At 42.4% G+C, this 22,716-nt stretch overlaps 3 protein-coding genes across 4 annotated transcripts in view; 1 reads left to right on the top strand and 2 right to left on the bottom strand.

Annotated features, from left to right (window-relative positions):
• Positions 1-6,984: 6,984 nt before the first annotated feature.
• Positions 6,985-10,464, top strand: mtif3 (mitochondrial translational initiation factor 3). Of its 2 annotated transcripts, none has more exons than XM_060862744.1 (4): positions 6,985-7,029; positions 8,665-9,152; positions 9,449-9,600; positions 9,997-10,464. In XM_060862744.1, the coding sequence occupies exons 2-4, from the start codon at positions 8,666-8,668 to the stop codon at positions 10,231-10,233; spliced, it is 876 nt and encodes a 291-aa protein (XP_060718727.1). In that variant the 5' UTR covers positions 6,985-7,029; position 8,665; the 3' UTR covers positions 10,234-10,464. The 2 variants fall into 2 exon arrangements, with proteins under 2 accessions (XP_060718727.1, XP_060718726.1); XM_060862743.1 differs by having other exon boundaries at positions 6,993-7,068.
• Positions 10,465-10,474: 10 nt separating this feature from the next.
• On the bottom strand, positions 10,475-15,795 carry gtf3aa (general transcription factor IIIAa). Its single transcript, XM_060862742.1, has 9 exons — positions 15,616-15,795; positions 14,851-14,951; positions 13,883-13,979; positions 13,694-13,782; positions 13,348-13,421; positions 12,734-12,814; positions 12,397-12,626; positions 11,575-11,625; positions 10,475-11,097 (listed from the first exon to the last, which is right to left on the bottom strand). Exons 1-9 carry the CDS (start codon positions 15,700-15,702, stop codon positions 10,813-10,815), a joined length of 1,095 nt encoding a protein of 364 aa, XP_060718725.1. The 5' UTR covers positions 15,703-15,795; the 3' UTR covers positions 10,475-10,812.
• Positions 15,796-21,582: 5,787 nt separating this feature from the next.
• wasf3a (WASP family member 3a) overlaps positions 21,583-22,716 on the bottom strand; it is a 5,978-nt gene continuing 4,844 nt past the window's right edge. The window contains exon 9 of the mRNA XM_060863073.1: positions 21,583-22,624. Within this exon, the coding sequence (XP_060719056.1) occupies positions 22,467-22,624 (158 nt within the window). The 3' untranslated portion in view covers positions 21,583-22,466. The remainder of the gene's footprint in view (positions 22,625-22,716) is intronic.

Consider the following 22,716-nt stretch of genomic DNA (forward strand, 5'->3'; position numbering starts at 1 on the left):
GAGTTTGAGGACAGATGAATTTGAGGACAGATGAGACTGAGGACAGATGAGTTTGAAGACAGAGGAGTTTGAGGACAGATGAGTCTGAGGACAGAGGAGTTTGAAGTCAGAGGAGTTTGAGGACAGATGAGTTTGAGGACAGATGAGTTTGAGGACAGAGGAGTTTGAGGACAGAAGAGTTGAGGACAGATGAGTTTGAGGACAGAAGAGTTTGAGGACAGAAGAGTTTAAGGACAGAGGAGTTTGAGGACAGATGAGTTGAGGACAGATGAGTTTGAGGACAGAGGAGTTTGAAGTCAGAGGAGTTTGAGGACAGATGAGTTTGAGGACAGATGAGTTTGAGGACAGAGGAGTTTGAGGACAGAAGAGTTTGAGGACAGAGGAGTTTGAGGACAGATGAGTTGAGGACAGATGAGTTGAGGACAGATGAGTTTGAGGACAGAAGAGTTTGAGGACAGAAGAGTTTAAGGACAGAGGAGTTTGAGGACAGATGAGTTGAGGACAGATGAGTTTGAGGACAGAGGAGTTGAGGACAGATGAGTTTGAGGACAGAGGAGTTTGAGGACAGAAGAGTTTGATTGCTCTTTGTTTTATTTACATTTCCAGCATTTGTCACACTCTCTTATCCAGAGCAACTTACATTATCTCATTTTATACAACTGAGCAATTGAGGATTAAGGGCCTTGCTCAGGGGCCCAACAGTGGCAGCTTGGTGGGCCTGGGATCGAACTCACGATTGGTAGCCCAACACCTTAACCACTAGGCTACCACATGCCCTTTTATTAAATATATGTTGTCCTTTGTTAATTAGTTTAATATTGTAATCACTGATAAACTGTTGAGGAATAAAACACTTTAATGTTTATATAATAATAATAATAATAATAATAATAATAATAATAATAATAATAATAATAATAATAATAATAAAGCTATTATAATATAATAAACACCGGTGTTAATTATTTTCTATAGTGGCACGCTGCATTGCGTTTTATTCCTTACATAACACAGACACAGTGTGATCAAATATTCTGGTTAACACTGAACAGCTCCACTATCTGCTAGTGGGTCCAACAAACTGTGTGTGTTTGCATACCAAATTACACGTTCAGAAAATGTTTTGTGTTCAGCTCACCTTTCTACCCTTCACCCCATAACTGCCCATCCCTCTCTCTCTCATTCCCCCATTTCACATATCCACTCCATTGCCCTGCCTCTGCAACTACTCACTCTCTCTCTCTCTCTCTCTCTCTCTTCCTCATCAAACACACACACTCTCTAGATCATAGTGCATGTGTTAATTAAACACTCTTTCAGATCATTCCCTCTCTCAAGTGGCTGCAGAGGCAGAAGCCATTAGGCAGAAAGCTCTGCTATCTGCATTTCCACGCGCAGCTCACCGTGTATTAAAGTGAAATTCATCCCGTAATTATCCGCCTCTGCGCCTGCCACCTGCCCCAGCGCGACACCTCCGCGCTGTTTCCCATCATGCCACAGGCCCAATTAGACCCTGATGGACCCTGCTAATTACGTTAATACAAAAAAAATCGCGCCTGCCTACGAAACAAGGGTCGTTATGTGCAAAATATATGGTAATGAAACATTAGCGTTGATTTTATTTGGATTAAAAACAGTTAGAGGCATGCTGAAGTGATAAAATGCCGGTGTGTGTCACAGAGAGTGTGTGGAGCGCAGGATGTGCTGCCTTTGTCCCACAAATAAAGTGTGATGATGTTCAAGAAAAAGAATTGAAAGAATTTTTATTCAGGAAATACAGACTTAAGAAAAGACTACTAACAAGATTAGGACTAAAAACTAACAGACTACACTCAGTTAGACGAGATTAGATTAGACTCAATGGACACGTACTATGTTAATGTCCGTATTGTCCGTGTTTTTCAGTTCAGATTCACAGTTCACCCAAAAATCCTCACATGAAATCTGGTTCAAACTGAACACAACACATCCATACAAGATATTTTCTGAATCAGAATTAAATTATTTTCATTCTCAGTGCTTAAAATCTGGACTTAAGCTACTTGTGTGTACATTTGCATTGTAGCCTTTATCACCATAAATATAATTAAATAAGTCGTATGTTGTTAGATTTCTTGACACTATACTTGACTAGAAACGTTGACAATCTAAGCTAACTTTCACTAGCTGAGTAAAACTCACAACCTGCAGTTAATAATAGTTCACTTTGTCATGTCAAACAATATTATAATTATTTCATGAAAGACAAAAGTTGACATTTAACTGAAAATTAATTCTCAGGTTATTGAACAATTTCCAAACCCCATACCTCATACCACATACCTCAAACCTCATACCACATACCCCATACCTCATACCCCATAGCTCATACCTCATACCACACACCTCAAACCTCATACCCCATACCTCATACCCCATAGCTCATACCTCATACCACACACCTCAAACCTCATACCCCATACCCCATACCTCATACCTCATACCACACACCTCAAACCTCATACCCCATACCCCATACCTCATACCACATAGTTCATACCTCATACCACACACCTCAAACCTCATACCACATACCTCATACCTCATACCACACACCTCAAACCTCATACCCCATACCCCATACCTCATACCACATAGTTCATACCTCATACCACACACCTCAAACCTCATAAAACATACCTCATACCCCATACCTCATACCTCATACCACACACCTCAAACCTCATACCACATACCTCATACCCCATACCTCATACCCCATACCTCATACCACATAGCTCATACCACATACCCCATACCACATACCTCATACCACATATCCCATACGCATACCACATACCCCATACCTCATACCACATACCTTATACCACATACCTCATACCCATATCTCATGCCACATACCTCATACCACATACCCCATACCTTATAGCACATACCCCATACCACATACCTCATACCACATACCCCATACAGTACCTCATGCCACATACCTTATACCACATACCCCATACCCATACCACATACCCCATACCACATACCTTCAGCGTTTCAGATGTTCCAGTGTTACTTCCTGTAACCAGAATATTAAATCCATCAGATTTTATAGAATTGTCTGAAAATGCAAACATACTGATTTAACTTTAATTCCTCTATAATCCTTATATCATTAATAAATGAACAGAATGACACAAGTCTATCTGGACAAACAGAATTATTAAATTATTATTGAATTATATTATCAAACACTGAAACTCGACTTATGTGTTAATTAAACAACCAACACTTAATTCAGTAAGATAAATATATTAGGGTAAAAATAAAAGGGATATAAACTATAAACTAACCCGAAACTGATTAGATGTTTCATTATAAACATGTTTATTAAAGCAGTTAGCAGTCGGTTAGCAGTCGGCTAGCAGCTGTCAGTCAAGCTGAGAGGAAGAAGAGATGTCTTTACAAACAGAATTAAAACAGAAGAACGAGTGAGAGTGAAAAGAGAGACGTTGTGAGGAAGCTGTCAGTGTTTTAAAAGGAGAACATTGTGATTTATCGTGTGTTCACTTTGATTAGCTTAGCGCTTTCTTTCCTGTCAGGTCGGCGGGGTGCACGCGCCCAACACAACAGTGTCCTCGCGCTCATTAGCGCGCGTACAGCGGAAGGTCGCGTGAACTGAATGCTCTTTCCGCGAGCGCTTTCTCTCTCTTTCATCGTGGTCAGTCAGCCGTGTACAATCACCCACCTGCTCCAAACAAACGGTGCGCTTTTCTGTCCCCTTTTTTGTTTTGTTTTTTAAAGGAAGTTATTTAAATGGCGTTTTTATTGACACGGATCATGACCCCCTCGCGCGCACCCTGACCGAGGTCTCGCGCTCTAACGAATGTGCTCGAGCGCTGTCGTTACCCGGTGTGATGACGTCACAGCCCTGATTGTAGTTCTTTTTATAAATTTGGACATTTTATACACATTCAGATGTTTTTTGTTTCTTTGCTATAACAAACCACACACCAGTTAATACACACACACATCACACACACAGACACACACACCAGTTACCACACACACACAAACATCACACACACACTCACTCACACACAATCACACACACACACACGTCACACACACACATCACACACACATATCACACACATCACACAGACACACACACCAGTTACCACACACACACAAACATCACACACACTCACTCACACACAGACACTCACACATCACACAGACACACACACACAAACATCACACACTCACTCACACACAATCACACACATCACACACACACATATCTCACACTCACACACATCACACACACAATCACACACATCACACACACATATCACACACATCACACAGACACAAACATCACACACATCACACTCACACACACAAACACACATCACACAGACACACACATCACACACACACACACCTTTCTGAAAGGAAATCAAATCTAAACAGTTTATAAAAAGTGAGTTTTGGGCCTTTACTTTGTTTTCATTGACACTGCAGTGAAATCTCAGTGGTGAAGATGTTGGCCTTCTGATCAGATGTTCTAATGAGCACCACTGGTCATCACACCCATGTGGTGTGTGTATCAAACATCTCAATCTCATAACATGCTCCACTCTTCTGGGAAGCTCTCGGTTAGACGTGGAGGTTTGTATTCATTCAGATATAAGAGTATTAGTGAGATCAGACACTGATGTTGGGATGACCAGGAGGCTCCAGTCGCTCAGAAGGTCCAGGACACTCAAGTTCTTCCGCTCCAACCTGAAGGAGTCCAGCTCTTTACCATGGAGTTTCATTCATCAGACCAAACTATCCCATTTTACATGAATTCACTGTATATTAATTGTGTGTTTCATCATTATTTAAATTAAATTAAACACGAGGATATGTAAATGTAAAAAGCTTAAATTACATAATGAGCTTTGTAGTAAACACATCACAAACATGTCACTATACATACATTTATATACACATAGGTGATATATAACACAGTGTTAATACATAATATATATATTCTTGTGTGTTAGAAGTTATGATCTCTCTCTCTCTCTCTCTCTCACTCTCCATCTCTGTCTCTGTTTCTCTCTCTCTGTCTCTGTTTCTCTCTCGGTCTCTGTTTCTCTCTCTCTCTCTCTCTCTGTCTGTCTCTGTTTCTCTCTCTGTCTCTGTTTCTCTCTCTGTCTCTGTTTCTCTCTCGGTCTCTGTCTCTCTCTCTCTCTCTCTCTGTCTCTGTTTCTCTCTCGGTCTCTGTTTCTCTCTCTCTCTGTCTCTCTGTCTCTCTCTCTCTCTGTCTCTCTCTCTCACTCTCAATCTCGGTCTCTGTTTCTCTCTCTCTCTCTCTCTCTCTCTCTCTCTCTCTCTCTCTCTCTCTCTTTCTCTCTCTCACTTTCACCCCATCTCTCTCACTGTCTCTGTCCCCCCCCACTCGCTCCCTCTTGGTTTCTTACTCTCTCTGTCTTTCTCTCTCTCTCTCTCTTTCTCTCTCTCACTTTCACCCCATCTCTCTCACTGTCTCTGTCCCCCCCCACTCTCTCCCTCTTGGTTTCTTACTCTCTCTGTCTTTCTCTCTCTCTCTCTCTCTCTCTCTCTCTCTCTCTCTCTCTCACACACACACACACACACACACAATAGTATCAACATATATGTCTTTTTCCTCTGTGTTCACATGGTGACTGCCTGCACTGTGACCTTTAACCCCTGCCTTTCCCTGTTCTGGTGGTGGGGGCTGTCACAGGCACCTGTAGACAGGCAGGTGACAGAGAGACTGAGAAACATAGTCGCATCTCTGTGCTTTCTGGGTAAAGGCCATAGAAGAAAGCGCAGATTAGGGCCTCTTTTTATCTGTCAGCATTAAACAAATTAATCCATTGCAGCTCATCTGAGTGTAAAATCTCTAGATTTACTGTTTCTATAGAAGCGAGGCCTGAGGTCGCTCACACTGCCTTGCCCTCTAAAGCCTGAAACATATTTTAAACCCTTTATTATTGCTTAATTATGGAGTCTATGGAAAAGGAGATTTGCGCTTTGTGAAGGAGTGGGCTGCACGCCAGCAAGGGTCAATATAAACTCCACTGGTAAACATCACAAAGAAAGCAAACAACAAAACACATTGACGCCTCAGACTCCAGGCCTTTAAGGGTGGCTTCCTCACACGGACGCTCAAAAGCACTTTTGTGCAGTATTGAGCTTTTTTTTTTGTTCATCACTAAGCCTCGACTAAACACACTAAGCAGATAAAAGAGTCTTTTTAGAAGAAAAGACGATGTTCCCTTTTGAGACCCTTAAGGGAATAATTCAGGATCAAAGCAACAAGTTATATTATAGGATTATTAATAACGTTAAAATTTTGATATATATGAATGCATTACGCAGCAGGAGACCTCGCCAGAATTGTTTCTGTTAAAGGACGGGGTGCGTTAACGCAGGCCACAGATCCACACGGCTCGGGTCAAACTGTGTCAGCTCCAGTTAGGTACAGATGAGCAGCTTCTCTAAAACCCCACCATGCAGCTCCATCTTCCTTTCATGTCATTATGCTTCTGATTGTTCTACAACTGAAAAGCTTGGAGTTTAAATGTATTTGCTTTATAAAGAAATACATTCCATTTTTTCTCATGGAACTGAAAATAAGAAGCACAACCTGCCTAACTCCATGAGAACAAGTCTGAAGTTTGTTAAAATGACATAGCATTAGGTGTTGTCTTTATTTTTTTAATATTATATATAAAAATAAATATAGAGTTCACATGGCGACATAAAATGGTATTTTAATTTAAATATATATACACAACTCACTATTCACATTCAAACAAATAAAACCTAAATAAATAGACAAATTAATAAATAAACGTTTTTTTTATCGTAATAATGTTTTTACAGCTTGCTTTAGTATTTATTTGTGTATTAATCCGATAAAAGTCACTAATCTGTAGTTCTGAAAACTACAAACACAGAAGCAGACATACGGACGCAGTAATTCTACGTCATCAACACGCGCCGACGGGCAAAAAGGTTCGTGTTTCGAGGCTGATTTGTTTTGTACAGATAAAGGTTTGTGTTCTTCAGTCAGGTTGTTGTTTAACATCTATATACTTTACTGAAACTCACTAAACTGATGGAGTGTTTGAGCACGATGGCAGGTGGAGCCACTTTATCTTGTGTTTTTACAGACAGACGGAGAGAGAGAGGGAGAGAGGGAGAGACAGAGTAAGAGAGAGTGAGTGAGAGAGAAAGAGGGAGAGAAACAGACAGAGGGAGGGAGGGAGGTAGGGAGAGACGGAGAGACAGACACAGACACAGAGACAGACGGAGAGAGAGACTGACAGACAGAGGGAGGGAGAGAAATACGGAGAGACAGACACAGAGAGAGACAGACAGACGGAGAGAGAGAGTGACAGACAGAGAAAGACAGAGAGAGGGAGAGCGAGACAGACAGACATACGGAGAGAGACAGACAGACAAACAGACCGAGAGAGAGACACAGACCGAGAGAGAGACAGACAGACGGAGAGTGACAGACAGAGACAGACAGACAGACAGACGGAGAGAGACAAAGAGAGAGAGACAGACAGACGGAGAGAGAGAGACAGACAGACGGAGAGAGACAGAGAGAGAGACAGACAGACAAACAGACCGAGAGAGAGAGACAGACCGAGAGAGAGACAGACAGACGGAGAGTGACAGACAGAGAGAGAGACGGAGACAGACAGAGAGAGACAGACAGACAAACAGACCGAGAGAGAGAGACAGACCGAGAGAGACAGACAGACGGAGAGTGACAGACAGAGACAGACAGACGGAGAGAGACAAAGAGAGAGACAGACGGAGAGAGAGAGACAGACAGACGGAGAGAGACAGACGGAGAGAGACAAACAGACCGAGAGAGAGAGACAGACCGAGAGAGAGACAGACAGACGGAGAGAGAGAGAGACACAGAGAGTGACAGACAGAGAAAGACAGAGAGAGGGAGAGCGAGACAGACAGACATACGGAGAGAGACAGACAGAGAGAGAGACGGAGACAGACAGAGAGAGACAGACAGACAAACAGACCGAGAGAGAGAGACAGACCGAGAGAGAGACAGACAGACGGAGAGTGACAGACAGAGACAGACAGACAGACAGACGGAGAGAGACAAAGAGAGAGACAGACAGAGAGAGAGACAGACAGACGAGAGAGAGAGACAGACAGACGGAGAGAGACAGAGAGAGAGACAGACAGACAAACAGACCGAGAGAGAGAGACAGACCGAGAGAGAGACAGAGAGACAGACAGACGGAGAGAGACAGACAGACAAACAGACCGAGAGAGAGAGACAGACCGAGAGAGAGAGACAGACAGACGGAGAGAGAGACGGAGAGTGACAGAGAGAGACAGACAGACAGACGGAGAGAGACAAAGAGACAGACGGAGAGAGAGAGACAGACAGACGGAGAGAGACAGAGAGAGAGACAGAAAGACAGACTTTAAAACACACTGAAGACTCAGGCTTGTTTACCTGGAGAACAGCTTGGGAACTTTTTTCTCCATAGTAACATCAGTAGCATGAAGCTGTCTTTGTTACAGCATGAAGTTCTCTTCTTTATTACTGAACACTGACTTACTTTAAATTAAAATTAAAGTGTTCCTGTGTTTTTCCTCCCACAGAATGCCTTTAGGGTGTCTAAGGGTGGCCCTGAGCCGTACAGTGAGGGCCTTGAGCTCCTCCACAATCCCAGTCACGCTCCTTGTCCTGTATAAACCCCAGTACAGCAGGACCACATGGGGTTACCTGGGCACAAAGACCCAGCAGTGGACGCTGTTCTCCACCGTAGCGGGTGACGACGGAGACGCCACTGAGAACGAACCTGAGGACAAGAAAAAGAAGAAGAAGAAACAGGATCCAAAAGCTCGAACAACTATCAGTAGCGTGGGAAGGAAGATCCACGACCGGCTCCTGCTCCTGCTGGACGAGGAGGGTGAGAACCTGGGGACCGTCCACCGTGCCGACGCCCTGAGGCTGATGGATGAGAAAGGGCTGAAGCTCGTGACCGTAAACGAGAACGCGGAGCCGCCAGTGTACCGGCTCATGAGCGGAAAACAGATTCACGAGGAGCAGATGAAACTGCGGGAAAAACAGAAAGCCAAGGCAACAGGTGAGCGTTGTGTGACGTGTCTCCTTTTCATACTGATGTTAGGAAAATATATTTACAGTGTAGTCCCAGGGACTAAGGTGGACAGAGAGCAGGTCTTCTTCACGTGGGTGGAGACCAGCATGTGGGAGGGACGTATACTGTAGATGACAGGTTAGGGAAGCTGTACTGTGTTTAGAGCTGTGTAGAGGCCACACATACGGACATCTACACAAGCCACAGCTCCTTCAGTAACTCTGCCAGGAACAGAGAAGCAGGAGCCAGCGAACTTCACCATGCGAGTGTGTTCCCTCACACAGGTGTCGTCCAGGTGAAGGACCTGACTCTGTCCTCTGATATCGCTCTACACGACTTGGACACAAAACTGAAACAAGTCACAAGCTGGCTGGATAAAAAGCACCACGTGAGACTGACGCTGAAGCCCAGACGAGACCAGAGCGATCAGGCGCTGGTAATCTCACACACTGACCTCCTAATTACAGCTTTATTAACACAACCTCACACACTGTTCGTCGTTATTACTCACAGCTAATCACAACACACACACAACTTTTAATCTGTTCATCAAAATAAGAGAAAAAAAGTACCAGACTCTGTCTTGGTGATCAGTTTAGGGCTTTTTTAAAATGTAACTCATTTACATGCTGAAACGATACCGTGCTGGTATTTAGGATGGAACCAGTAACACCACAGAGTTGATATGTGCACCTTCTGAAATTGTTTAGTTCAGTCTGACGTCTAGCTGCAGGTAAAAGTGAACAGCGATACAGTAATAAGAACATAACGTGTTGTGAACGTGTAAATTCAGTAACGACGTCCTGGTGATCTTCTCTCTTCATGGTCACAGGACTCGATCCTGGACGAGATGGTCAGGAGAATAACAGCTCCGCTCGGCTTCGTCAACAAACCCAAACTCATCCGTGAGGGTCGAGCCGCCAGCTGCGTCCTGCGTCCTCCGTCTGCTAAAGAGCTGCAGGCTCAGAGGACGCGACCTGCAGCACAGACTTCCTCCAACTCCCCAAAACCAAACGCTGAGAAACCGGAAGCTCCGTCGGAGCAGCACAAAGACTCTCAGCAGCAGTGACGTGATGAGAACGAAGCATTTATTCACACACACACACACACACGGGCGGCATCGAAGAACACGACAAAAACAATCCGTTTAATAAACATTACTGAGATCAGGATATAAATCCTGTTAGGTGTTTTAGGGAACGTGTTTTCACTGTGAATCGTTTTTCAGACATTTTCTGAACTCACACTGCTGTAACAACTCTGGGGTTCATGGGGTTACGAGTAAATAACTGAATGTAAAGTTCTGTTAGTGTGGCTGTGATTTTCTTAAAAAAAAAAAATAGTTAAGATTTACTGTTTTTTTTTTTTACTTTATTGGAATCTGATTGGACGATATACAGCGAGATCTGACTGGTCAGTTATCAGACCATCAGACGTCACAAACATGAACAGGAACACAGCTACTGATCTGATGGATTCTCATTGGCTGCTCATGACCGTATCGAGGGATTGGCTGAATTCTGATAGGCCAGAGACTTTTTTATGAATTCTGAGAGTTCTGATTGGCTGGTGTGGTCTTTACTATATGATGACATTGGCTGGTTTCTACAGAATGAAATTCAGTGATTTCTGACTATCAGTCGATCGATCAGTCCAACAGAAGAGGCTGTAAAATGAGCAGAACAGGACTCTCGGACGTCACCGGCTCCGATCTGACCGCTTCACAAACATCGGAAACGACCGGATTTGTTAGTTCATCGTTAACGGGTCCTGCTGAGATCGCTGCCTGAATGAAGTCTGATTTAGAGGTCTCTGATTGGCTGGTCACGGCGTTAGGAGATCCGCCGAGGTCCGAGGTTTCTGATGTGCATTTTTTTGGCACTTTGTAGCCACTCAGACGAGACGCGAGGGAACGTGTTGGACGGGGTTTCGTCTGCAAAACACAAACAAAATAAGGCTGTGGGTGTGGCCTAGGAACTTTAAACTAAAACCTGTATCGCTTCCTGTGTGAACGACAACAACAACAACCCAAAAGAATAAACTATACAAAAAGAGGTAAAAGACAAAATATTACACTTTTTTTTCCCTCCGTGTCTGAACGAAACACAAATGTACTGGAGCCCATCAGTGTGATCGGTGTGATCGGTGTGATCAGTGTGATCAGGTGTGATCAGGTGTGATCAGGTGTGATCAGTGTGATCAGTGTGATCAGTGTGATCAGGTGTGATCAGTGTGATCAGTGTGATCAGTGTGATCGGTGTGATCAGGTGTGATCAGGTGTGATCAGTGTGATCAGTGTGATGTGCTGCTTATTGTGTCACTTATTCTGTACAATGAGAATTTCACTGAAAATGTTTGCTAGTGGAAACAAAACATGACGTTTTGGGGAATAATCTTGATCAGTCGTTACCTGTTTCTTTCTCTCGGGGTCATGAACCACTGAGTGACGCTGTAAACTTTGCTGAGTGGGGAAAAAAAAAAAACATTCGTTACCAAAAACACACCAACTGGTAGAACTTTTTTAAAACAAATAAAACTGGTGTCTCTTCTGAAAGAGCTGAAGTGCAGTGGGGTTTTATACAACTAAATAAGTGGCTAGAAGATAAAGGTTTTTTATTTAATTTCAGTTTTTCACATTTGCATCATTATATTTTTGTCCTTTTTAAAAACAAATGTTAAAAAATAAGTTTGATTCATCATTATCATTCATTCATTCATTCATCTTCTACCACTTATCAGAACTACCTCGGGTCACGGGGAGCCTGTGCCTATCTCAGGCGTCATCGGGCATCAAGGCAGGATACACCCTGGACGGAGTGCCAACCCATCACAGGGCACACACACACACTCTCATTCACTCACGCAATCACACACTACGGACAATTTTCCAGAGATGCCAATCAACCTACCATGCATGTCTTTGGACCGGGGGAGGAAACCTGGAGTACCCGGAGGAAACCCCCGAGGCACGGGGAGAACATGCAAACTCCACACACACAAGGTGGAGGCGGGAATCGAACCCCCAACCCTGGAGGTGTGAGGCGAACGTGCTAACCACTAAGCCACCGTGACCCCCTAATATAATATAAAATGTCATTTTTGGAAGTTCACAAACTTTCGTTATCGTCACGTGACTTTCTGAAGGAGGAAACGTGATGTTTTTATTGTTATTAATATTATTAGGCACCAGGAAGAGAATCAATAAGATCAACAGTAATAATAATGAGGTTACTTTCATGGAGAAGGTTTTCGTGCAGCCGGGCTGAGTGCAGCTGAAGGCTCGCTCCTGCTGGTGGAAGGACAGGATGTGGCTCTGCAGGTTGAAGGCGGTGGAGTACGAACGCTCGCATCCGTCTCTCGGACACACAAACACCACCCGAGACTCCGAGTGTACGCGCTGGTGCTGCTTCAGGAACCACCGATCCCTGAATGTCTTCTTACACTCGTCACACTGCACCCTCACTACACACACACACACACACACACACACACACACACACCTCACGGTAATCAAAACTCTCACACTATTACATTTTTTGCTGTTGTTTTCTTTCCCCTAGTTTATTGACCTTTATGCTCTTTCCTGTGCTTCGTGAGTTCAGTCCAGTTCTTCGCCAGGAACGAGCAGCCTTCAGCTGGACACGTGTAACCTGCTCGTGTCCACAAACACAACAACAACAACAACAACAGTTCAAGAAAGACAAAATATTTTATAACAAAATAATAAATTATCACCTTTTACACGGAACCCGTCTGAATAAATGATCCAAAAATCGCATCTAATATAAAAGTGTAAAGATTATTTAATAATAATCACAATAAATGAAATGATGATTATTTATATTTTTATTTAATTTACCAAATTATTTCAAAACATTCTTATAACACTCGATGCTCCAAGAATGATTTATGTCTCAAATCTATTTTTTCAAGTTTGTTTATTTATTTATTTCTATTATCATAAATCACTTATTCACACATATATTAACATGATGATAAAGATACACATAAAAAAGTTAAAAGTTCTGCAGTAAAATATTGTTTTAATTGAATATAAAAGGTCATTTAGATGCAGCTCGGAATCAGATTCAAATAAAACGTACGGAATAATAAACAGAGTTAAAGCATGTCGTAATAAATCTGATACGTGACGTGTTTAACGTTGGAGACGTCTCACGCTCACCCTTGTGCACTTTCTCATGACGTTTTCTCTTGCTGGGATTCGGGAAGCGTCGGTCACAGCCTTCGTACGTACATCTGAAACAAGAAGAGTGTCTAAAAGAGAGAACTTGTGCAGATTTACACACGGTATGAAGAGACGTGGCTTTACTTTCATTCTTCAGATGTAATCAGATCTGACTTCTTTATGTTCTAGTGTCTGTGGAGACGTGATGGACATCTTAATATTCACACTCACTACCATACGAAGACAATCAGATTCCTTATGGTCGGTATGACTCCACCCCCCACCTAAGCTCCGCCTCCTACTGTAATTCTGTGATGTGAGAATGAATGTGAGCCACGCTTACTGGTACGGGAGCAGGAGTGTGTGTGTGCTTTCATGTGTTTTCAGCAGATTGTTCTTCTTGAAGCTTTTGTCACATCCTTCAAACGAACACTGAAGAGACAAGAAAAGGCACAAACATGGAATCTTACATCATCATTCATCACTATATTCCTTAAACGTTATCACTGTATTAAACCCTTAGAATACTCACAGTGTACAGCTTGGCTTCCTGTGTGTGCTTGCGTGAAATATGTTTCTTCAAGTTAAAGTTTGTGGTGAAACTTTGTGTGCATCCGTCCTGACTGCAGCTGATGGAGAAATAAAGCTGAGCGTTATAAAGAGTGAGGTGAGATTGAAGCGTAATAAAGTGCTCAGGTGTGTAGATGTGTGTGTGTTGCCTGAATAGTTTCTCTCCGGTGTGTGTGTATGTATGTATGTGTGTGTGTGTGTGTGTTACCTGAATTGTTTCTCTCCGGTGTTTGTGTGTGTGTGTGTGTGTGTGCGTGTGTGTGTGTGTGTGTGTGTGTGTGTGTGTGTGTTACCTGAATGGTTTCTCTCCGGTGTGAGTGTTTGTGTGTGTGTGTTACCTGAATGGTTTCTCTCCGGTGTGAGTGTGTTTGTGTGTGCGTGTGTGTGTTACCTGAATGGTTTCTCTCCGGTGTGAGTGTGTCTGTATGTTTGTGTGTGTGTGTGTGTGCGTTACCTGAATGGTTTCTCTCCTGTGTGAGTGTGTTTGTGTGTGCGTTACCTGAATGGTTTCTCTCCGGTGTGACTGTGTGTGTGAGTGTGTCTGTGTGTGTGTTACCTGAATGGTTTTCTCCGGTGTGAGTGTGTTTGTGTGTGCGTGTGTGTGTTACCTGAATGGTTTCTCTCCGGTGTGACTGTGTGTGTGTGTGTGTGCGTGCGTGCGTGTGTGTGTGTGTGTGTGTGTGTGTGTTACCTGAATGGTTTCTCTCCGGTGTGACTGTGTGTGTGTGTGTGCGTGCGTGTGTGTGTGTGTGTGTGTGTGTGTTACCTGAATGGTTTCTCTCCGGTGTGACTGTGTGTGTGTGTGTGTGTGTGTGTGTGTGTGTGTGTGTGTGTGTGTTACCTGAATGGTTTCTCTCCGGTGTGACTGTGTGTGTGTGTGTGTGTGTGTGTGTGTGTGTGTGTGTGTGTGTGTGTGTGTGTGTGTGTTACCTGAATGGTTTCTCTCCGGTGTGAGTGAACTCATGACGAGCGAGATGAGATTTAGTGCAGAATGATTTGCTGCATCCAGCGAACTCGCACTTGAACGGCCTCTGAAACACAAATCCTCACGTTATTAATATTTACCTTCATCAACAAACACAAACAACTGAAACCTTTCGTTACATCCGTTGATGCTTTCGTCCAAAAATGACAGATGTAACAGAATCTAATGTAAGAGCTGAGTTTTCTGTGTAAAGGTTTTGTACAGAATTATTTATTAAAATCTCTACACTTTTAAGTCATTATTAGAATTTATATATTTTTTCCTTTTTCAGTTTTAAGGAATTTACTTTATAAACATTTAAATTAAAGTTTTTGCTGCCAGGTTGTTATTGTGTTATATATAAAATAAAATTATATATATTTTAAATAAGGATGAATTATGAATCAAATTAATAAGCCTGGGGGATTATTAAAATATTAATATTTAACAAACAAACCATATGATTTACAACTATAGATGATTTTTAATTATTTAATATTAAAAAATAGCATAACATTTTTCTCATATTTAAAAAAAACCCTATTGGCTAACGTCATCTTGATTTGACAAGTCCCGCCTCCTACGTATAGTTCGTGCTGGGATTGGTTAAGAGCCTTAACAGACTTGAAACCGTTGTCCAATCAGAGAGTAGAACAGGAGGCGGGATTTGTCAAAACACGAGGAGAAAAAAAACTAGCGTTAGCCACGTTAGCTATGTTAGCTAAACCTACCACTCCGGTGTGTTTACACAGATGAGCCTGAAGCTTCCACTCTTTATCGTACGACTTGTTGCAGTCCGGAAACGAACAGATAAACATTCCGAATGTTTTATTAATGTCACAGCTGAGAAACAGGGAAATGTTGCTGAAATACAGACGGACCTCGGACGCTAAGGCGCCATGTTGCTTTTACGTCATTGCGTCATTTGGAAAGTACCAAGTGAGGAGTAAACCGGGGGCGTTTAAAGATCTACTCAGACCCCATTTCACTTTGTAGCTTTAATATATAGACTAGTTATGTATTAATATTTGTAATCTTTGTCAGATTTTATTTAACGTTGAGTTTTGTAGGTTTCTTGCGCGTTATTATAGCCAGTTGACACACAGACAAACACACAGACTCATACACACACATACACGTACACACACATACACGTACACACACACACATACACACACATACACACACATACACATACATGGGGCAGTGGTGGCTCAAGGCTCTGGGTTGTTGATCGGAGGATCGGGGTTCAAGGCCCAGCACAGCCAATCTGCCACTGCTGGGCCCTTGAGCAAGGCCCTCAACTCTCCCTGCTCCAGGGGCGCTGTATCATAGCTGCCCCTGCACCCTGAAGAATTCCACTGTGCTGTAATGTAATGTATATGTGGCGATAATAAAGGCTTCTATGCCCCCCCATTCCATTCCATACACACATACTGCACAATGCTAAACTGGTAGCTATGAGCTTCCACTACTAGTTAGCACGCACACACACACACACACACACACACTCTCACACTCGCACATACATACAAACGTACATACACACACGCACACACATCCACACTCTCTCTCACACACACACACACGTACAAACACATACACACTCTCTCTCTCACACACACACACACACACACACTCTCGCCCTCACACATACATGTACACACATACACACACACTCTCTCGCCCTCACACACACATACACGTACACACATACACACACACACACACTGGGGTGCCACTGTCTTAATCAGTGTCTCTAATCTTCTGTGCCAGTGTTGTGAGCTCACGTGAAGGAGATTTATGCACTGTGGGACTCTGCAGGAGGTGGAGGAGTGTCGTCCATGTTCTACTGTAAAGCTGTACTAAAGACAACATACAGCTCATGTAGAGATGAAAGCAGAGTTAATAAAGAATGATGATTAAACAGGTCGTCTAGACTGTCTGGATTGAAAAATGACAAGAGATTCGAGGCTTTTTCAGTTTTTTAGGGTTTTTTAGAGTAGTTTGTACTGGGGCTGTGAGGCTAACGGTGCTAACTAGTAGTGGAAGCTCATAGCTACCAGTTTAGCATTGTGCAGCAGAGCAAACACGGCACCAAAAAAGTCAATTAAACAAACATTTGCACATCAGGAATTTCATAAAATTGCAGAGTTCATCAGAGAACTTTTAACTTTGTTAGTGCATTAATGGTTCAGCTGTAGCTCTTTTGAGATTTGAACACTGTTGAAAATCTAAAAGTTTAGTGATTTAAGTCATTTGTGTCTGTTCATTTAAATATTCATAAGTTTGCCAAATGTGCAGAAGGCTAACATTGTGTGCAGAGATAATAATATGGGTGACAAAACCTGAAAGTGATAGAAAACATTACAAACATGGAAATAAACATGACCGGATGGATGAGATGATAGAAATTGGTTTGATTTAGTAATTTTTTTTTTTCTGTAATTTGCCAAACAATCACTATTCTTCCGTGGGAACGTTTGTGATTCCTGCTGTTGTAAACGTTGGGAAGTGTTTCAGGAGAGCTCAGTGTCCATTGTTGCATCATCTCAATCCAACCAAACACACTATCTTTTAAGTGACACTTTATCCTCTTGCCCTTTGGTGCCCCCTTGCCATCCTGGATGTGTCCCGGACCACAGGAGCTGGGCTAATCACATTAAAATGAGATGGGAAGTAGACAGTGGTGTGAAAACCCAGGATCGCACTGGCACGACTAATCCGGTTAGGATGGGGATGACAAAGCAGCCACGCCGTCTCTCCTCAGAGGAGCTGAGAAAAGAAGCACTCCCTTTCCCAGGAGCGTGTTCACCTGTATGATAACACAGATGCCAACACAAGTTGCCATTTTGATGCCTATTAATGAGGAGACAATTGGCACTTGGCACGTACCATCCTGTTTTTGTTCAGTCTGCTTTTTTCACACCAGCATGACACCACGACTCGCCCCCTCCTGCCCCCTGCTTGGCACAGATCCATAAACCCCGAGCAGTGCCACGTTATTGTGGACGTTGAAAAAGAAACAGCAGACGAGTCAGCGGCATTCCGTTAGATCTCGATCCTGATTGGAGGGAAATCACACAGGGAAGAACAACACAAGGATTGAGTGAAACATTCAGAATATAAAATGCACAAAATGAGTTCAGCCTTAAAGCCAAAAATTGAATCAATTCTTTGAGTTTAAACTTAAACTACAAACCTAACATGACTAAGAAGTGACGGAGGTTAATGGGGTCCAGTTTTCTCTCCATTGTCTGTGTTCAGAGTCTCAGACTAGCTGATGTGTTTATTGACTGTGTGACACACTGGTATCTATAAACATGATGGAAATCTGTCACAACTCCATCTGAATCTCAGGGTCACTTTGTAAAGCAAAGCTCATCAGAGTGAAAATATGTCTTAAGTTATCGAACAAATTCAGTAAACATAAAAATCACTTCTCTGTATAAGATCAAGGTTCAGTGTCCGGTTGTTAAAGATTGATGGTAGCATTAGGGAAAAAAAACAAAATGAGACACATCATTATTGTAGGAAGATTTCTGATGTTCCAGAGAGTTTTACTGTAATCAAAAAGATGAAAAATTTCTTCATTCTGAAAGTGAGTGAGATCTTCAGCAACCTTTCTGGTCTTTCCAGACTTCCACAAAAAGCTTCACAAACTTCACACACACACACACACACACACACACCTGTTAGACTTGCTGTGTACACACCTGTGGGAATTGAGGAGGACTCGAGCACCTCATATCTCTGGAAACGGTGGGAAAACCAGCCGTCAGAAAAGATCTGTCAAGAGTTTACCCTCGATAATCTCACCCTCCTCCTCACACACACACACACACACACACACACACACACACACACACACACACAGCCTCTCTCTCCCCCTCCCTGCCTCTTTATGGTTGAGTTTTGAGTTTTGTATAGGCTGAGGATTAAGTCGAGTGGTAAAACAGTGATTTAATAATCTTAGCATGGCTGCATGCACCACTTAAACCAGCAGCACAAACAGCTCTGAGTCTGTAGGAGATCACGATGGGAAACTCTCCGAGCTCTCCGTCTGCACGAGTTTGTGTGGAAAAAAAACACAACCCTTAGGGGGTGGGGAAGAGGCAGGGTAGAGGGGCAACACCAGCACTCGATGTGGTCTGAGTTTTTTAATTCCACTAAAAAAACAATTTACATTTCTTGGAAACAACAGGAGCCGAGTGTGAGAAAGAATGTGAAAGAAGCCAGACAGACGACCAGGTGCAGTGTGTGTGTGTGTGTGTGTGTGTGTGTGTGTGTGCGTGTGTGTGCGTGTGTAAATAAACAGTGTACAGAAACAGATTGTGTTTTTGAGTTTGTTGTTCCTTCATCTCCAGCTATAAAAGAGTGTTTATAAGACGTGGAGTCCCACAGTAATGTACAGCTGCGTGAACTGAACATCAGAATAATGACGTGTGATGAAGCCGAGTCACTGTTACCACCCTGAAGGCTTTAGTTTTCCAGTAACAGCACGTCTATTCACTATTATTCCTCTTACTTAACCGTCATCTAGCACGAAAAAACAACATGTATGTGTTTATAATTATATCTAATGTGTTGAGTTAATGTTCCTGCTTATGTTCCAGCAGTTTTAATGAAACACTCCGTCTCTCACCAGCTTCTCTTTACTCACGCATAAAGACAATAAGAGAAAAATATTACAGAGAAACCACAATTCAGCATAAACTCCAGTGTCCTGAAGCTCTAAGCTCTGACACTGGAGACTCCTTCCTTTAATCATTTGGATTGATATTAGTTTTAAACAAGTGCCCTTGTGGCATGGCACTAGCAGGACATTGTTAACTTCTCCCATTCAGGAAAGAGCCTGAGTGCGTCTCTGAGTCATTAGTCGATTTTAATCCTGTGGGCTTTTGTGTCTCCGTGTGTCTCCATCTCGAGCTGAGAGAAATCGGCAGCACTCTGTCTCCTGCCTTTGTCTTTTCAGATACGTTGAGTAAATGAAACAGATTAGCGGATTAGATTAGTGTTAAGTGTCAGTTAAAGCGTTCGGCACCAAACAGCACTTGAAGCGTGACTCGGAGACAAAAGCAGGTGGAAAAGCTTCTTCATCGTAGAACTGACTTTCCCAGACGACTTGAGCAAACTGAGACGGTTCCAGAAGGAAAGCCGATGTTCTGAAGGTTCTGCAAGAAAACACCAGTGAGAACAGTCGCAAATGTAGGATACAGGATCAGGCTTCAGGATCAGACACTAATGTATAACATCTAATGAACTGCTCCAGCAAAGCTTACAAGATTTAGTGTAAAGATTTATAAAAATATATATATATAAATGAATATTTGGATCTAAGAGTTCTCACTCATTCATTCATCTTCTACCGCTTATACGAACTACCTCGGGTCACGGGGAGCCTGTGCCTATCTCAGGCGTCATCGGGCATCAAGGCAGGATACACCCTGGACGGAGTGCCAACCCATTGCAGGGCACACACACACACACACTCTCATTCACTCACACAATCACACACTACAGACAATTTTCCAGAGATGCCAATCAACCTACCATGCATGTCTTTGGACCGGGGGAGGAAACCGGAGTACCCGGAGGAAACCCCCGAGGCACGGGGAGAACATGCAAACTCCACACACACAAGGTGGAGGTGGGAATCGAACCCCGACCCTGAAGGTGTGAGGAGAACGTACTAACCACTAAGCCACCGTGACCCCCTGGATCTAAGAGTTGACTTGCTAAATTATATACAAACAAACAAACAAACAAACAAACTTGAATTAGAAGGTGAAGGTAAAGCAGCTGGCATCAGCATCATCTCTGTAACGAGGATCACAAGCAGCTTCACCGAGACACGATTTATGAACCTTAATATAAAGCACTTTTATTTAAACCTTTCCTTTGTTCTCTACACAATTCTGTATTACAGACTCGATGACTTTATTAGTCCAAAAACATAAATATGTCTAAATGTTCACTTTATTTAGGTTCAGAGATCTGAATCCTGCTGTTGAGGTGAAGTTCATGAGCACTTATATGATCAAAATACATCATTATTCTGACCAAGACGTAGTTTTCTATATAACAGCAACACTTTTATTCATGTGGCAGAACAGAATTAAATGGAAACTGTGTTGATGAAAAGGTGTAAATGAAATAACATCAATTTACACCTGAAAACATAAAGATTTTAATATATAATATTTGGATTAAAGGATACTCATGTGGTATCATGTGTATCATGTGGACAAACAGAATTAAAGGTAAAGATGGTGACTGAAGTCTCTGTCACTCAGACTGACTTATTCAATGTAATAATAAATTCTCACAGATTTGTCCTCGTGGATGTGAGACACAGTTCACACACATTTTTCCTGTCGTTCTCTTCTTCATCCCCCCTTTTCTCTGTATCTGTCCTGCTAGACACTGTGAGACCTAATGGCCTTCATTTAGGAGTCAAACATCTCTGACCCCAGGAGTGTTTCATGACCAGTTGATGTTAATGACTCGACTGTTAAAGTGTTTCTGCTGCAGGTGTTTAAAAAAATAAAAAGTAAAAAACTTATTAAAGTGTTAAATCCATTTTATTCTCTTAATTACAGTCATGCTGTGTGCCAGATTCTCTCTCTCTCTCTCTCACACACACACAATTATTAATTATTTCTATACTATACTATTACTATAGATTAAACATTACTTTTAATAAAACAGTATAATAATCTGGTGTGATTTGTAATGATAAGCAGCTGGAGATGTTTCATGCCACACAGCGCCACTTAGTGGCCAGAATATTTTCTGTAATCGTGTATTACAATATTTCATATCTCTGAAATGAAGCATATAATTCTATTATTTTATTAAAGACACCACATCAGTTACAAATGTCATTAAAAGCTCTGTCTTTGGTGTAAATCCAAATCTTATTCTTCTTTGCGTAGCAGGTTAAAAAGGAAGAAAGAACATAATAATAAAAGAATAAATTAATCAGAATAAATAATCCAGCATGAGTTTAGTCCATCTGAAACATTCCACACTCTGTTCTTACTCATAGATGAGTAGGAGTTAAAGGGGCGCCAATACATTGTGCAGAACAACATGTAGACTAACAAAGTGACACGTTTCTAATGATGGCTGTATGAGTGTTACAGCAGGGCGCCACCTTCTGGAGAACATGGACAAGACATGATGCTTTACTGTCTGTGTGTGTGTTTGTGTGTGTGTGTATTTGTATGTATGTGTGTGTGTTCGTGTTTGTGTGTGTATGTGTGTGTGTGTGTGTATGTGGGCATTTGTGTGTGTGTATGTGTTTGTGTGTGTATGTGAGAGTGTGTGTGTATGTGTGTGTGTATGTGTGTGCTTGTGTGTGTGTGTATGTGTGTGTTTGTGTGTGTGTGTATGTATGTACGTATGTGATAGTGTGTGTGTGTATGTGTGCATTTGTGTGTGTGTATGTGTGTATGTGTGTGTTTGTGTGTGTGTGTGTATGTATGTACGTATGTGATAGTGTGTGTGTGTGTGTGTGTGTGTGCATTTGTGTGTGTGTATGTATGTATGTGAGTGTGTATGTGTGTGTGTGTGAGTCTCAGTCGGACCACTCGTTGACGTCCAGCTCAGACTCGTCCTCAGTGTCACTGTACTCAACAGCAATGCGTCTGGACAGGATGGAGGCCACATCATTTTCTGAACATTCCCTCATCGCTCGCTGCTCCTGTTGCTCCTGAACCTTCTTCAGCTGGATACCTGAACACACACACACACACACACACACACACACACATCACCGCAAAACATATATAACTACAAAGCAAGAAATAAATCTTCAACACACAATC

This window comes from Tachysurus vachellii, chromosome 26 (assembly GCF_030014155.1).
Source record: "Tachysurus vachellii isolate PV-2020 chromosome 26, HZAU_Pvac_v1, whole genome shotgun sequence".
Classification (NCBI taxonomy): Eukaryota; Metazoa; Chordata; class Actinopteri; order Siluriformes; family Bagridae; genus Tachysurus; species Tachysurus vachellii.

What these genes read in the sequence shown, in the direction of transcription:
- mtif3 (XM_060862744.1), top strand. Translation starts at nt 8,666, where the DNA reads ATGCCTTTAGGGTGTCTAAGGGTGGCCCTGAGCCGTACAGTGAGGGCC. An exon ending in ACAGAAAGCCAAGGCAACAG is followed by an intron (nt 9,153 to 9,448) that starts GTGAGCGTTGTG and finishes TCCCTCACACAG; the next exon opens with GTGTCGTCCAGGTGAAGGAC. An exon ending in ACCAGAGCGATCAGGCGCTG is followed by an intron (nt 9,601 to 9,996) that starts GTAATCTCACAC and finishes TCATGGTCACAG; the next exon opens with GACTCGATCCTGGACGAGAT.
- gtf3aa (XM_060862742.1), bottom strand. Translation starts at nt 15,702, where the DNA reads ATGTTTATCTGTTCGTTTCCGGACTGCAACAAGTCGTACGATAAAGAG. An exon ending in TGTGTAAACACACCGGAGTG is followed by an intron (nt 14,952 to 15,615) that starts GTAGGTTTAGCT and finishes TTTGTGTTTCAG; the next exon opens with AGGCCGTTCAAGTGCGAGTT. An exon ending in ACCGGAGAGAAACCATTCAG is followed by an intron (nt 13,980 to 14,850) that starts GTAACACACACA and finishes TTTCTCCATCAG; the next exon opens with CTGCAGTCAGGACGGATGCA.